We start from the raw sequence: 15,925 nt of genomic DNA on the forward strand, positions 1-15,925 counted from the left end.
AATGATAAACAACTTAATCTCACTTCTAATCATGCTTGTGCAGAGTGGTAAGTGAATCACATGAAAGAGATGCCAAGATATTGTGCGTATGCTTAAATGAGCATAGCTACTGTTTGTCATTTCAACCTCTGCGGAATTACAACAGGTATGATTTTACACCGTCGGAGTAATGTGCTTTCAAGTAAAAATCAATTCGTCATGAAACAACTGATGCATCCGTGTGTTTTTACTGCCAACAAAGCAGCAGAGATTGCGGTTCATTCCGGGGCAGGTGCAGCGGCCTCATTAGTGAAAGTTATCCATGACAAAGTTGTCAGTTTGTACAAAAACAAGGGAGCCAAAGCCACACATTAGGCTGTGGCCTATTTATTATGGATATGAACCACCCTCTCATTCAGAGTTCAGATCATATTAAATGGTATGACTGTGACAATGCAGACACAATTGTCAATAGCAGTCCTTTCCTGAGGTTTTAACATAGACTGAATGATAATTAGTTTCCCTTTGTTGTCCTTATCTCTTACCTGCAGAAATGGCCAATTTATGCAGGCTGCACCCTGGCCAGGCAAAGTTGATGCTCCCCAGAGGAGGAAAGCAGCCATGTTTCAGACAATGGGAATGAACTCGGGGACATCTCAAGGTTGATTTAGATCCTGAGCAACATGGAATTAAATGAGGAACTAGGCCACACTGATCTTGGCCTAATGTTGACACAGCTTCCTCTCAGAATTAACTCTCATAGGGTGTACCGGCATCACCATGAGGAGCCCCGTGCGTCTCTGAGATCTGGTCAAGTGAGAATAAAAATGCAAATGCCAAAAATATTGTTGAAATAGTGAGTGAACTAAATGTCAGTCCATCTTTTCAATATGAGATATGCGATTGACGTGAATAGGCGATTGAAGGCGAGTGTGAAAAGCTACAGAAGGCAGGTTATACCAACAGCTGTGATATTTGAGCTGTGAAATAAGCCTGGTCTTTTTTTTTTCTTTTTTTTCTTTTTTTAAAGAAGAAAAAGCAATTCTCTTATGTCCTTTGCAGAGATTATCATGAAAACACCCACAGTCTGTCTTTTCTTTTATCTTGTGGCTCTCTCAAAACTAATGATAACGAGGTACAATACAGAAGACAGGTGGTGTTGTTTTCATTATTGATAAGAATCTTTAGTTCTGAATATCCAAAGAGCTCCATTGATACGGAGAGCATAGCACTCTGAGGGAAAGGATACCCAGTTATTCCTGAAACATTTTGCCAGCTTTAATGTTACATTTTTCACACCACATCGCCCATCTGATCCACTTCTCCCTGGAATGACCACTTGTCTGCTCTTTACTACATCCCTGCCAAACAGATTTCATCGATCTATTCATAATCCCTGCTTCACATCCACATGTATTAGGAGCAACATCCTCCAGCCACGTTTTCCCTCTGATGCTGCTACTCTGTGCGCGCACATCAGTAAATGAATCACGTAGCACTAGAACAGCCCTTCTTCATGCGATCTTGCCAGACCTATTGGAGAAACCCCCCCAAGGCAAAGATCTGTCACTGTTCACTCATTTGCTGGAAGACGATCAGAAACTATGTTAAATGCAGCACGAAATACAGTGGAGTCTGCTTTAAAGAAGGCGTCGAGAGGATTCCGGTCAGATCTCACTGTGCAGGGAGCGGGTTTCAACAGTTGACGCGGAGAGAACTGAGCGCAAGGAAAGCGATTAATTTTGATTATCTGAATTCTTCCAGCACCCTTTTTCACGTTTTCTTTTTTTCTCTCTCTCTCTCTCTTTCTCTCTCTCTCTGGCAACGTTCGCGGGGGCAGTGCAGATGAGCATTGTCCGAATGAAGGATGCGAGAGCACTGGGTCCAATTGGACTGGATTATGGGATTATTGGACTGATTATAGGACAGTCATCGGGCAAAAGTCGCAGCCGTGCTATAGATGCTCTTGAATGACGGGAACACAAAAGGTTGGCCAGGAGTGACAGCTCTATATCCTGCTTTTATTCCACTTTGTGTCATGGGCAGGCTGTATATGCTACGCCAGCAGAACCCATATGCAACAGTGTGCCGCACAGGAAAAAAAGTAAATGCATTGTGAATGGTAACATCGGGCAATGCTGCATTTTGAACGGGCATGTCAGTATTTGCTGTAGCCTAGGTGTAGATGTCGCATGAGGGCAATGCGCTTTTGTAAGCTACGGTCTAACCTTCACCACAGAGATTCAAACCCTTTAACCTTGGATGCAGTGGGGAATATTAATACTTTATAGTCATCGATTATTCATTAAGTCAACCCCCCCTGTGAGGAAAAACAAAGCATTTGTCGTACACTATGTTGAATTTGATCTTTAATTCATGCATTATGTGTCGTCGGGCGGTCATCTTTGTTTACAGAAAGAGTTCATCCTAGTCGAACGGCATGTGAAAGAGGTTAAAATACCGACTGAAAGGAGATAACGATTCACAAATCGATTTAATACCTAATTAGTGTGAGATCGGCGTCAACCACGCGCCTGGTTTGGGTTTAGTCCTCTAGGTTTGGCGTAATCAACAGGTTGAAAGTCAACGAGGATTTTTTTTTTTTTTTTCTGTCTGCCACTACCGCATATCCAGTTGAAGGGATGCGTCTCTCTGTACCCATTTTCTTTCTGCTGTGGGTTAAAGCCCTGACATTGAAAAATCTCAATTATTCTGTCCCGGAGGAGCAAGGACCTGGCACTGTTATAGGCAATATAGCAAAAGATGCCGGATATGGGACCATGGAGAGAGGGAAAAAATCTAACTTCAGAGTGCTGGAGAATTCTGCACCACATCTGGTGGACGTTGACCCGGAGAGTGGACTAATCTTCACCAAACAAAGGATTGACAGGGAAACGTTATGCAGGCGCAACCCAAAGTGCCAGCTCTCTATGGAGGTGTTTGCCAACGACAAGGAAATATGCATGATCAAGATTGATATACAGGACATCAATGACAACTCGCCCAGTTTTCCTTCAGATCATGTTAATATTGATATTTCTGAAAATGCAGCTGCTGGCACACGCTTCCCTCTGACTATTGCACATGACTCAGATTCTGGGGAGAATGGGATAAAGACCTACCAGGTCACGAGAGATGATTACAATACCTTTTCTTTGGATTTAAAAGTGAGGGGTGATGGGACTATATATCCAGAGCTGGTGGTCCAGAGACCTCTGGATAGAGAGGATCAGAGTCATCACACCCTTCTCCTCACAGCAATTGACGGTGGGGAGTATCCAAGATCAGGCTCCATGCAAATTAACGTCAGAGTGACTGATTCCAATGACAATAGCCCAGTTTTTGAAAAATCTTCCTATGTGATCGAGATTCCAGAGAATTCCCCTCCTGGGAAAGTACTTATAGATTTGAATGCCACTGACCAAGATGAGGGGAGCAACGGGCAGGTGGTCTATTCCTTCACTGGATATGCTTCTGAGAGAATCCAAGATTTGTTCTCCATTGACCCCAATACTGGCGTCATCAAGGTCCAGGGAGAAATTGACTATGAAGAGAATCCAATCATAGAGTTTGACGTCCAGGCTAAGGATCTGGGGCCCAACCCGATCCCAGGCCACTGTAAAATTACTGTGAAAGTGCTTGACAAGAATGACAACTCGCCAATAATAAGTTTTGTTTCTGTCCGGCAGGGAGCCATCAGTGAGGCAGCACCTCCAGAATCTGTCATAGCACTGGTCAGAGTGACAGATAAAGATTCTGGCCGTAATGGTCAACTTCAGTGCCGGGTGCTGGGAAATGTACCCTTCAGACTGCAGGAAAACAATGATAATTTTTACACGCTGCTCACTGACAGACCTCTGGACAGGGAAATGAAAGATGAATACAATGTAACAATAGTGGCGAGAGACAATGGGATCCCTTCTTTGAACTACACTAAGTCCTTTACTGTGAAAATCTTGGATGAGAATGACAATGCGCCACGCTTTACAAAGACTATGTATCTGCTACAGGTGCCTGAGAACAACATCCCAGGGGAGTATTTGGGCTCCGTTCTGGCCCACGACCCAGATGTAGGTCGAAATGGAACTGTGTCGTACTCCATTCTGCCGTCGCATATAGGAGATGTTTCCGTGTACACCTATGTGTCTGTTAATCCCACCAATGGAGCCATATATGCCTCACGCTCTTTCAACTATGAGCAAACAAAATCCTTTGAGTTCAAAGTTCAGGCTAAAGATGGAGGATCTCCTCACATGGAGAGCACCTCTACAGTCAGGGTCAATGTTCTTGACGTCAACGACAATCTCCCAGTTATCATTTTACCCCTCCTGCAGAATGATACAGCTGAAATCCCAGTGCCTAGGAACGTAGGTATTGGATACATCGTGGCGACAGTGAAAGCGGTGGACCACGACCACGGAGAAAGTGGCCATTTGACCTACGAGATCACAGAGGGAAATGACGACCACCTGTTTGAGATGGATCCGGTGGGAGGAGAGGTCAGGACTGCCCACGCTCTTTGGGAAGAGGTCGCCCCAGTGGTTGAGCTGGTGGTGAAGGTAACTGACCATGGCAAGCCCCCCTTATCTGCCGTGGCTAAGCTGATCATTAGGGCGAACACAGAAACGGCGCAGGGTGGGGGTTCCAGTGCGAGCGGGGAACAGCAGCACTGGGACGTATCCCTGCCCCTCATAGTTACCCTCTGCATTATCTCTGTCATGCTCTTAGCAGTCATGACCGCCATCGCTGTCAAGTCCAAGCATCAAGATAAGGAGACTGGGAATTATAACTGCCGCATGGCTGAGTACTCCAATCCTCCAGTGGGGAAGGGCAAAAAGAAAAGGATCAACAAGAGTGACATCATGCTGGTGCAGAGTGAGATGGAGGAGAGAGATTCTGCGAGCCGGATGAATGTGGTGAGCAGCCCCTCACTCATCACTTCGCCAATATGTTTTGACTACCAGAGTCCTCTGCCGCTCACACTGCCCAGGTCAGAAGTCATGTACCTGAAAACCACCCCAAACAGCCTGACAGTCCCCAGGGCAGGTTGCCACTCCAGCTTTGCCGGGCTTAGCACAGACACTTCAGCGAATAGGATGTCAGTGATACAGGTAAGGAGGATGCTGCACCGTACTCTTTATCTGCCCTTTATTCTCGCTTATCTGCACCCGCTGCTTTACCACACAAATCTGACAAAAGAAAAGTAATCGACTGAAAAAGAGAAACTCTGTCACTGTGAGCACACATCATTATTTCTCCCCCTGTTATGACAGTGTGGAACATTCTCTGTATATGAAGCATGATATGGCAACTTGGTGTCAGAATATATTCATGTGTTTTAAATGGCATTTCACTAAAGAGAGCTTTCCTTTTTTTTTTTAGAGACTGCTGCATTGTAAGTCTACTCGTGCAAAATGGTACAGGTGGTCCGCATAATCAGAAAGTCCTCTCAGTTAGACATGCAAACAGTGTGAGTCTTGAACAAGGCTGCTGTGACCCTGCCAGATCCACTGCTATAGAGTGAAAACAAAACCCTGCCTGAAATGTGGGATTGGACAGGTGTTTGAGCAGCTTGTCCGATCACATTACTGAACCAATGTGCACCAGGCAGCTAGATGCACACAGCATAACCTTACAATCGCATTTTTCGCTCCCCACAAATATGGGCCAGATCCACCCATCCGCATCCAAAGTTGGCACGATAAGGCCATTAATAGGGTGCAGCCTTGCCTTGTAGAGATGGCAGGGTTGAACACACAAGCCAGCTAACATGCTAATTTGACAGCATGGGCTTGTAGTGCTGTGTAGCACACCAGAATTATCTGTTGTAAACGATGTAAATATCTAGGACAGTCTCACAGACAGTCTCATTTGGAGATGATAACACAGATGACAAGGCCTGGCACTGTCACCAGTCACTAGGGTACGTGGGTGTGATCAACACAAACACATTATTCTCAAGATAGGAGGGGGAAAAAAAGGATGCTGATGACAGTGGCTAATGCTTTACTCCTTTGCCTTGCCAAGGAGGCACATATGGTCACAATGGAGATGTGCTCTTATCACAGCGTCATCACTGGCAGGTGCTTTCTGGCTTTTATTGACATCTTTCAGGTGCCATAATAAATAATATAAGACTCTGAAAACCAGGCAAGAATGTTTCTTTTCCTGTCTGAACCTCATGTTTCTCAGGCTATTGTTGAAAATTGCATGAAATTTTTAACATGATCAATGCAAAATATCATTTTTCTTTCCTTTCTAGACAGAAAATTTTCCCTCAGAGTCCAATTACGCTGGCAGCAGGCAACCATTTGTTCAAAGGTAAGAGGTCTATCCAAAGGCTTCCTTACCAGTGCATTTAGCTTCTTCATCTTTGTATCAAGGCAGCTGACTATGGCTATCAAATATGAACACTCATGCAGAGGTAATGGCAAGTTATGTTTTTTTTTTCTCTTCCTTCCATTCTGCTGCAGCTCAACATTTAAGGATGCAGAACGAGCAAGCCTCCGAGACAGTGGCCATGGTGATAGTGACCAGGCTGATAGTGACCAGGATACTAATAAAGGCTCACACTGCGACACGTCTGCCAGGGAGGCCCTCAAGATGAAAGCAACAGCAGTTAATGGCCAGCCTTTTGAGCAGGGTGAGTGGACGCACTCTGTTCCTGACATCTGGAAGATGCCTAACTGACTCTTGTACCAGACATTAATTATACTATATGCACTGAGAACATGCACGCAGCTCGCTGGTGTTTAAATGGAAGGTCCACCAGCACCTGGGTACAGCTGATGGAGACATTTAACATTTAACGTGGAAGAGGTAAATCGAGACTGTTATTAGATGCAGGTAGTGTTACTTTGTACCGCTTTACATTGCAGACAGCCTGAGCTGTGTTGCAAAGATGACATGAAGGCATCGGAGTGGAAGGTAGATGGCAGTTCAAAAGGATAAAAGAGTCCATTGGCTGAAGGTAGAATGTTCAAACATCTTGTGTTTGATTTAGCCATCAAACAAACTCATATGCATGGCAAAGTGTGCCTCCGTCTGTGTCTTTTTTGATCATGTCATTATTTGAGCACAGCTTCGCCGCATGCATGTCTTCAACAACACGACAGAGACAAGAAAGCATGATAGACACTTGCAGTGCAAAATGACAGGTATTTCTGGTGCAACATGACAGAGTGTTTCCACCCTTTGCTTGAGAAGATTTTCTCAGTCATTATCAGTTTTGCCGTGGTTACACTGTTTTGAAAGGAGCTTTACTTTAAAACTGAAAATAGAAATGTTGAATGTTATTTCACAAATCTCAAACGATCCCGATTTCCAGGAGCATAATCACAGATGATTGTCAGTCGGTTGCAACCTTGGTCGACCTGATAGGGGCTGATATATTTAGCTGTTGTGGATATTAACTGAAAATATGAGAGCAACTCTCACTGGCGAGATAAAAGATAATGCGGGGACTTCAGTGAAGTGGTGGTGTTTCTCATTTCCTCGTGTGAGCCTTGGAAGAGAATGGCCGTGGTCATCAGGTCCTTCTGCAGCAGCACTTTCCACACCATTTACATCGCTATGAACTGTTTGTTTGTGGCTCGCTCAAGAGGGCAGAGATGGGAACACTCTTGTGGCTGCCAGAGAGATGTGTGAATCTCTCTCTCCCCTCTCTCTCTCTCTCTATCTATCTCATTTTTGTGTATGTGTGAGAGTGCTTCTGTGTGTGTGTGTGTGTGTGTGTGTGTGTGTGTGTGTGTGTGTGTCTGTGCGCCATGAGGAATTATGGCAGACCAAACTTGACTCTGTGGGAGGTGTAAATTCAATCACAATTTTTTTTGCAGCACATTTCTGAGTCTGATTCAGTCCAAGTTCTGAGGCCAATCACATGCAGAGATATTGAAAGAGATGTTTTGTACATGCGAGACTGAATATTTACATGTGCAGCGCTGACGCCTGCCGGACAGGAATGTCAGTTAATTTATAGAGCTGTGTTTGTAAGATAAGAGAAATAGAGGAAATGCAAAGAAATGAGGTGTTGCTTTTAATATTAATGGCTTTTGCTAATGCTTTTCCTGTATGTGAGAGAATTTAGTTAAAGAGGAAAACTAATGGCAAGATTAAATGGCGTTCTCTCTTGTGGGGTTGGTCAGTTGAACATTAAATGGTGTCACTGTCTGCTGACTACAAGATTTAAGATCTACATTATGCATCATACCTTAGACCTGATCACACAGAAACATCACCCTCCAACCCACGCACTCCTTCTGTCTCTTGCTCTCTCTCTCTCACACACACATATACACTCACTCACACACACACACACACACACAGGTGCATTTATTGAACAACAAAGCCACTGTTTTGTAGATTTTGACAAGATAGAGCTATTATCCAAAATGGAGACACCACAGAATTTTAGTTCCAAATGCACCAACACAAAAGCTTGTGGGTTAAGTAGTATTGCTTTTATGTCTTTACCTTTACCATCCCTGTAGTCTCCTGGCTGCTTTGATACAGGTAATATATGCACCTGTGCAGCTTCCACTATCATGCACTCTGAATATTTATTCACTCTCACAGACACCAGATGCACAGTGGGTATGTTGCTAAGCTTTTTTCTGATTCTATTTATAATGGGCAGTCAGTTTCTTTGTTTTGGAGCATGTTGTTGTTCCGTTCACAGTCAGCCATAAGATCACAGCTACTTTGTCACTTTGTCCTGATCTATTATCTGACAATGTATATGCAGTGGACTATACTGCATAAAGCCATTGTATGAGTCTGTCATTTTAGAGCTGTTACTTAACACATTTTTTTTTTTATTCACTGATGAAACGGAAAATGGAAATTAAGGGACAATGCAGGGCACATTAGACAAAAGCATCGTTATTTCTTCATCCTCTTCCTTCAACATTTTTGTTATAAATAATGCAGATTGTACATCTACTAAGAATAGTGTGAAATACTTTGTTTTGTTATGAATTGGTACTTGTAGTTAATAGCTTGTTCATACATTTTATGCTAGAAAAGCTATAGTGTGCGATCATGAGGGTGGGATCATAATGGGAAAAATAACACAAATCTTTATCCCTCGTAAGCACTAATGGCAGCACTTGATGTCCCCCTAGAAGTATTCATAAATATTTGATAAATCGCTTCTAACCCTAGTGTAGCTGTAAGTTGATAAAAGTGATTATTAATGTTTTTGTTAACAGCTATAACTTGTGGGCATCCATAAGTGGAGGCTATAAACAGATAATGAATGTCAGATATGACTTTATCTGCTTACAACTACATTATAGTGTGTTGTAAACCATTTATTTAGTGTTTACAGACTGCTCATAAATGCTAAACAGCGGGATTTAATGTGTCACCGCATTAAGAATTACATTTTGTGTAAACGTGAGACAAAATCCTTCAACTACTTGTTGTTATAAAGGAAGATACAATAACACACACACACACACAAAAAAAATCCTTACTCTGTTGTTGCTGAACCTTATAAGCACATACATCCCTTTGCATCAGCATCATCTGCTAGCTCCTCTGCAGCAGTGAGAGGTACCATGGAAATGAATTCAGCATCTCCCTGCTTCTCCTCGCTCATGCTTATTGTTCTGGCCTCGTGTATTTGTGCCACAAAAATACTTTTCTGTATGGTGCTAGGAACAGAGACGGAGAGCCACAAGTGCGGGGGGGGGGATCACATCTATACTGTGATCTGGAGTATAGATGCTTCAAAGTGTAGCACTTCTAATATTCTGGTTTTACCAAATCAAAGCCATCATTTAGTCTTTTTTTTTTTTTTTTTTGATGTGGAATGCATTTTGAACTCAAATGAGTATTTTCTCTTGATCTTAGTCCTGACAAAGATCGTGTAAGAATGGCGCATGCAAAGAATGGAACCATGTATAAGTTCATGTGACAAGACAGGAAAAAAGATCACAGTATGCAGCCAGAAATTTAAGTGTAAAAATGGTTTGTAGAAAACTATAGTTACATCTTGGTGCGCCACTAACTTAAAATTGATCAATTATTAAAAATAGACTTTACTTCCCCTACTTTATTACATACTTCAAGACTTTAACGGCTTCGCTGCTTGTTAGCTGGCACCTTATCGCCATGATAACTGTTTATAAAGCACAATAGACCAAATTATCATAATTGTTGTGATCTAACTTGTTTTAAAACCTTAAACCATCTTCATGTCAAATACATACGAGTGATTCTGATCATTTATTTCATTTTCCTTTATTTACCCAGATAAACGTCTCATTGAAATTAAAATATCTTTTTCCAGACAGACTTGGCCATGAGGGCCGCACAAAAACATTGTTACGATAAATCCAAACAACATCACAATATCGGCTTTAGATACAATAAAAGACTCAAGTCAATTTCCCATTAAGATGGGTAAACAGGTATGATTTTCCATAATCATTCATTTTAAAATTGACCTAAATCCCCCACAGTAATCAGCACTGACAATTTTAGAGCTGATTACTGAAATATGTTATTTACCTGCCTCATGTAGTTGAGATTTTAGCTCTTTCATTTGAGAGAATAAACACAATTCATGTATCATTATACACTGCATTTTTTAAAAGAGTATACAAATGAAAACTCTTCCAATCTTTAAAAAGATGTTACAGAAAATAAGCATCAACTGTTTGTGTTTCTGGTTAAAACGGACTGATTTGATTTTGTTGAGAGACAAACCCCATTTGTTTTCATGTGAACATTGTTTATGTAAAGCAAACAAGGTGGCTAGTGAGCTCACGCAGCTGGGTACAGCTGCAGAAGAAAAAAACTCAGCGTACAAAAGAAAAGGAGGGTTTCCCACATGATGGAATTTGCACAAAGAAAAAAAAAAAAAAAGTATTGATGCAATGTGTCTACAAGGTCTTTGTCAGGCAAACATCTGTGTGAACAAAAAGCAGCATACAGACAAAAAGTGACAGCTCCAATTACAATTAGGGCCGATCACATGACACAAAATGACAGCCATTATTCCAAAATATTTTACTGTGCATATAAACACACACACACACAAACGACTGTAGCTTTAGCCCATAAAGAAAAAAATGTAATACTTTTTATCTATATGTTTACATTGCAACAAATTTGAAACATTCTCAAAAACATTTGAAAACAGCAAAATGAAGAGCCTTAATCAATTTGCTAAATCTCTGCCCAGTCATAGTATAATTAACATGGTCATTTTGGCTGCATAAGTGCATGTGTGGGTATGTTTGTGTAGGTGTTCATGGACATGTGAATGAGCATTGCATTGTATGTGTGCTGGGGTTCACATCTCTTGGGGGTTGTGTCCCAAAGATGGTTTCTTCTTCTTCTTCTTTTTTTTTTTTTTGTTTGTTTGAACTTCTTCCTCTGGTTTATGATGTACCCTCCAGCAAACTGGCCAAGGCCGGTGTACAGAGGAAGATGCTGTTGCCTTTGAACACGAGGATCTCCCCACCTCTTCTAAGGAAGAGCCTCGTCATGTAGAGCTTCCCCTTTTCCAGGCTCCATCCTCACCAGAGCCAGTTTTCACAATGAGATCAAGTGCCTCATTCACAGTTAGCCACTTGCTCGTGGTCTTTGATATCATAGAATGGCATGAGAGTGAGATAGAGAAGCCTTATTTTTAGACCAAAGCTATGAGATCTGATCAGTGTAGTATCAGCCTGTGATTGGATGAAATATTGTGTTTAAAGCTTTGGCTGTAATTTTTTGGTTTCCATTTGCAGAGGCGATGAGAGAAAGCATGTGTAGTTTTAGTGTGTGAGACTGTAACTAGATGTGAGAACTTTATATTTGCTGCTGTGTGTTGGTTTTGTATGTGTATTTGTCTTTATGTGTATTACATGCTCATTCATTCATTTCTTATAGTTGGACATGGCCAAAGCAAGTAAACAACCAAAACTCTGATCAAATCAGTGATCATCAGGGATGCCAATCAGAGCAAAGAAAACACAGTTATAAAAGTTAAATGAGTTAACAGAACAACTTGGAGATTAAATTTATACTTTTACAAATGAAATTGCTGTTTCGCTCTCATGTATAACAAATGTAGGAAAACTATAATTTTCTACCAATTTACAAAGACACATTTGACATTTTTGCTTCATGCCTCCACATGCAAAACACCTCGATGAATCAATGTCAAATTAATCTTGATAGGGTGGTGTAGTGGCTACAGGAAAAGAAAAAAAAAGAAAAAGAAATGACACCTTCTACATAATAACACCATGGAAATTGGTCCATTCTATGTGTCGCTCTTTTCTGCCTGCCAGGGTTATATGTGGTATGAAATGTAAAAGACGGAGTTAGGGCACATAGATAAAGCCTTAGTACTGACTCTGATACAAGGTCTCACATACATGTTGTACAATCCTGAGAACGCAGCTGAAGCTATATAGTCATGGTTTAATCAAGGCCCCACTTCAATAACCAATATAAGGTCAAGAAGGATGGTTGCATGTTTTCTGTGCCTCATATTATACAACTACTGCTCTTCAGCTATCCTTAGACCAAGTTACATGAAAATAATTTCCGCTCAACTTTTATGTTGTCACACATTCAACAGTAGTTATATATATATATATATATATTTTTTTTTTTTTGCAGCAACAAGATCACAGAGGTGCTCTTGTGGCAAGGACAGGTCACAATATGAGTCCACTAACAAGAAGTGAAATGAAAAATGGGCAGGAAATGCAAATGAGCTGCTGATTATGCACCAGAGTCTCTCAAAGTAATTAGAAAAAAATACTACAGGTCAAATTAATGAGTGTTTGTGCCCCTGATGTAATGGCGTTTCCGAAATCCAGTTGCACTTGGATGTTTCATTCCAGATTTGATTGACTGATTTTCACCCAAAAAAATCAAATTAACACCTATAAATGACAATAATGAAGCCTAACAATATGCTAACTAAAAACATCCTAACTACAGAATTTCTCACCACTGTCTGACCAGAAATGATAAATATCGCCGCTCATGCAAATTACACAGTTGTGCTTGTGTGTGTGTGTGTGTGTGTGTGTGTGTGTGTGTGTGTGTGTGTGTGTGTGTGTGTGTGTGTGTGTGTGTTTTCTGTTTATTTCACACAAACTGCTGCTGGAAACAAAACATGAAAAGCACATCACTTCCTCTGCACCAGATGATATTTTCCAGGAAACACCCACACATGTTGTTGTTGAGAATAGCATGCGCAAGATGTTTCATGAATAGGTTGACTATTTGCTACACTGACCAGTGAGGAAGCAAAATTAACTTTTTTCCTAGAACATTGTTTTGTATCATTACATTTGCATTCTGAGTCATGTGTAGAATGGATAAGGGTGTGTTTACGTTGCTAAATCTAACTCTCCCATATCTGTTACAAACAGGCTGCTGGTTCATATTTTCTGAGAAATTCTAGTGATGCATACTAAATAACTTATATCAACAAAGCCACTATAGGATTTCAAGAATAGTACGGGAATTTGTGTTTGTTTGCAGTGTTTTATTGTTGTTGCTCATCCTTCAAAATGCCATCTACATTTTCTTCTAGGTTGTTTATTCTTACCCCAGCAGGGTCCAATAACAAATGTTTAACTGTTTTTGCAGAGCAAGACAAATCAGTCCACTGCACGGATGAATGTCGTGCACTGGGACATTCTGACAGATGCTGGATGCCAAAGTTACGGGTAGGAAGCCAAGCAGACAGCGCCGATAATCGCACCAACCTTTTCATCCCTGTGGGAATGGATGCCATGGTAGAGACAGAGATTTATGGCACCATCAGCTGCAGCAGCAGAAAAACCCTCAGCACGTTTGGAAAGGAACAGCGGGACAGTACAATCCTCGTGGCCAATGTCAAACCTTACTTAAAATCGCAGCGTGCACTAAGCCCACCGCTACAGGAAAGTCCATCCGCGTCCAGTAGTCCCAGCAAGAGTAGTATGCCCCTGGACTTGGCCAACCATGAGTCCAAAGAAGAGAGGGAGGGGGGTTCAGACAGCAGTGCCTATGGCCCACCAGATGGCCAGTGCTCCCCACTGCACACCGAATTGGAGGAGCCCTCCTACCTGACCTGTGAGCTCAGGCCTAAGTCCCTGTCAAGCGGTCTCATTCACAGCTCTGTCATCAGCCAAGAGTGTGGGGGGTCAGATTATGTCCTCGACCCGCGGGACTCCGGTAACTGACAGGTCAGGTGATCTTGCTTGCTTGCCCTCACCTGCCAGGGGTGAGATGATGATATCACAGATTAATGAGGAAGAGATGATTTTTTTTTTCTTTTTTTTTTTTTGTTCGTTTGTTTTTTTTTGTTTGTTTTGTTTTGTTTTTTGACCTACAGAGGTGTCCAGACACGCATTGTATAACCAAAAACCATCTGCTTTGTATGTTTTTTGAGTTTGTGACTTGTTGTGTTTAGGTGAAATGTGTGTCCTTGACTGCTGTGAAGGTTTTGGGGGGAAAAAATCAGAGCTTACCTGACTTCAAGTGTTTTCATGGTGTACTGTACCTGTCAATTTAGATGTCTGTATTTTACACATTTCAAGCTCCAATTTTGTGAGGCTATTGAACAAATTGCTACTGTTAAGCTATTGAGTCCTGTCTGCTTTTGTACAGTGAAGCTTTCTGTCTCCATTTAGTGTATAAGGAACATCTCTTTGAATATCACAGGCAACTGAAATACATATCAGTGACGTTAAATACAAAAGTGAAGTGTCTTATGAACTGTTAATGGTGGTGCAACAGGGAATGTCCCTTTTCATAAAACCATTTGAGGTTCCTATAAAAACAATTTTTTAAGAATGTATTTGTAATTTTATTGTCGTCCTCTCTGCAGTTTATGTGAAAATAAGCTGAGCTTACACGTGAATGTGGGCTACTGTATTTGTTGTGTATTTTATTAAATTTCTATACACTGTGTGCATGGAAGGCAGTTATTTTTGACCGGTGACAACTTCTGAAGCTGTCGTGTTTTGTTTTTGTTTTTTTTTGTTTTTTTTGTTTTTTGTTTTTTTTTATGTGAAAGAAATGTATATATGTCTACAAGGTGCTTAAATGTGTTAATGACAAAAAATCCCTCCTCAGACGTTCCAACTTCAGCTCTATTCTGTATACCAGCACATGTTATCTAGCTGTAGTCTAGATCCAAGTTGGAGGAACTTCAAAAGAAAAATCACAAATCAACATTTTGCACAGCTATTTATTTTTAAAAGCTCAAATAAAAACAGGCACTGTGTATTAGTGCACCCAACAGAAGATGAGTTGACTTCTTCTGCTCAATGCCTACAATGTGCTGTAAGTACACATCATAAGGTCAAGATAGAAATCCTGCTCATGCTTTTGCTCTCCTATTCAAAGTCTTCAGAGCTGCTGCCAGTTAATGTCTGCTTGTGATTACAGCTTTATTTAAATATGAATGTGTCTGACAAATGGCAAGACATGAATCAAACAAAAAATGAAAAACTTAACATTCAGCTGCAACTAGCAGTTACAAGTAAAGACGTTTTGCTACGAATTCTTTGATTAGATAAAATGAAATTTTAATGATCCCTGTGGGAGAAAGTGGGTCATTGCAGCAGCAAAAGATTGAACAAATAATGCATTAAAGGTTATCACATGTAAATATATATATATAAAAAAGAGAGATAGAGAGAGAGAGAATTATACAACAAATAAAAAATACATCATCATCGAAAAGATTTCAAGGGTATATTTGTAATATCTGAAATTTCATAGTCACTGGGTGCACAAGATGTTAATCTCTCTTCCTCGCTAGATTCATAAGCCCACATGTGCAAATTTGTTGTGTAGGTGCAGTGTGCACTATTTACTATTGAATTAAATACAGAAAGGGAAGGTGCAGTGACAGGTTCATGGTTCACAGACATATAACAAGAGTCTAAACCTCTGATATCCATCCACTGGCTCATTTCTTTCCCCACATAACCTG

The 15,925-nt window shown here is 41.1% G+C and overlaps 1 protein-coding gene across 1 annotated transcript; it reads left to right on the forward strand.

Annotated features, from left to right (window-relative positions):
- Positions 1-1,541: 1,541 nt before the first annotated feature.
- LOC111662077 (protocadherin-17-like) lies at positions 1,542-14,893 on the forward strand. Its single transcript, XM_023415825.2, has 4 exons — positions 1,542-5,090; positions 6,242-6,300; positions 6,453-6,622; positions 13,588-14,893. The coding sequence occupies exons 1-4, from the start codon at positions 2,622-2,624 to the stop codon at positions 14,163-14,165; spliced, it is 3,276 nt and encodes a 1,091-aa protein (XP_023271593.1). The 5' UTR covers positions 1,542-2,621; the 3' UTR covers positions 14,166-14,893.
- The last annotated feature ends 1,032 nt before the right edge of the window (positions 14,894-15,925 follow it).

Source organism: Seriola lalandi, unplaced genomic scaffold, assembly GCF_002814215.2.
Source record: "Seriola lalandi dorsalis isolate HSWRI2012SDOR001 ecotype SW California unplaced genomic scaffold, Sedor1 jcf7180002054559, whole genome shotgun sequence".
NCBI classification, from domain to species: Eukaryota; Metazoa; Chordata; class Actinopteri; order Carangiformes; family Carangidae; genus Seriola; species Seriola lalandi.